This window comes from Myotis brandtii, unplaced genomic scaffold (genome assembly GCF_000412655.1).
Source record: "Myotis brandtii unplaced genomic scaffold, ASM41265v1 scaffold797, whole genome shotgun sequence".
In the NCBI taxonomy this organism is placed as follows: Eukaryota; Metazoa; Chordata; class Mammalia; order Chiroptera; family Vespertilionidae; genus Myotis; species Myotis brandtii.
Window position 1 is genome coordinate 560,116 of NW_005371210.1, and position 247 is coordinate 560,362.

At 67.6% G+C, this 247-nt stretch overlaps 1 protein-coding gene across 1 annotated transcript in view; it reads left to right on the forward strand.

The window, feature by feature from the left end:
* HEXDC (hexosaminidase (glycosyl hydrolase family 20, catalytic domain) containing) overlaps positions 1-247 on the forward strand; it is a gene marked incomplete at its 3' end in the record, with an annotated part of 10,103 nt that overhangs the window by 5,609 nt on the left and 4,247 nt on the right. Inside the window, 1 exon segment of the mRNA XM_014531248.1 lies at positions 1-32. This exon segment is cut by the window's left edge and continues 3 nt beyond it. Coding sequence (XP_014386734.1) covers positions 1-32 — 32 coding nt within the window.

Below are 247 nucleotides of genomic sequence, written 5' to 3' on the forward strand. Positions count from 1 at the left end.
GCTGCGGGACATCCCCGAGGACCAGCTGTCAGGTCAGCGGCGCGTCCACGGGAGGAGGCGCCGGCTGCTGCTGAGCCCGTCTGCTCAGGGGACTGAGTTCAAACGCAGCCGAGCTTTGCCGTCCACAGTCCCGTTGGCCACGGTTTAAATGTCCTCACACGGAAACGCCCTCCCCCTGGAAGGCACCTTAGAGCCTGGCAGGAGGATGGGAGCGCTGGATCCGACCCGGGGCGGCCATGAGGCCCGG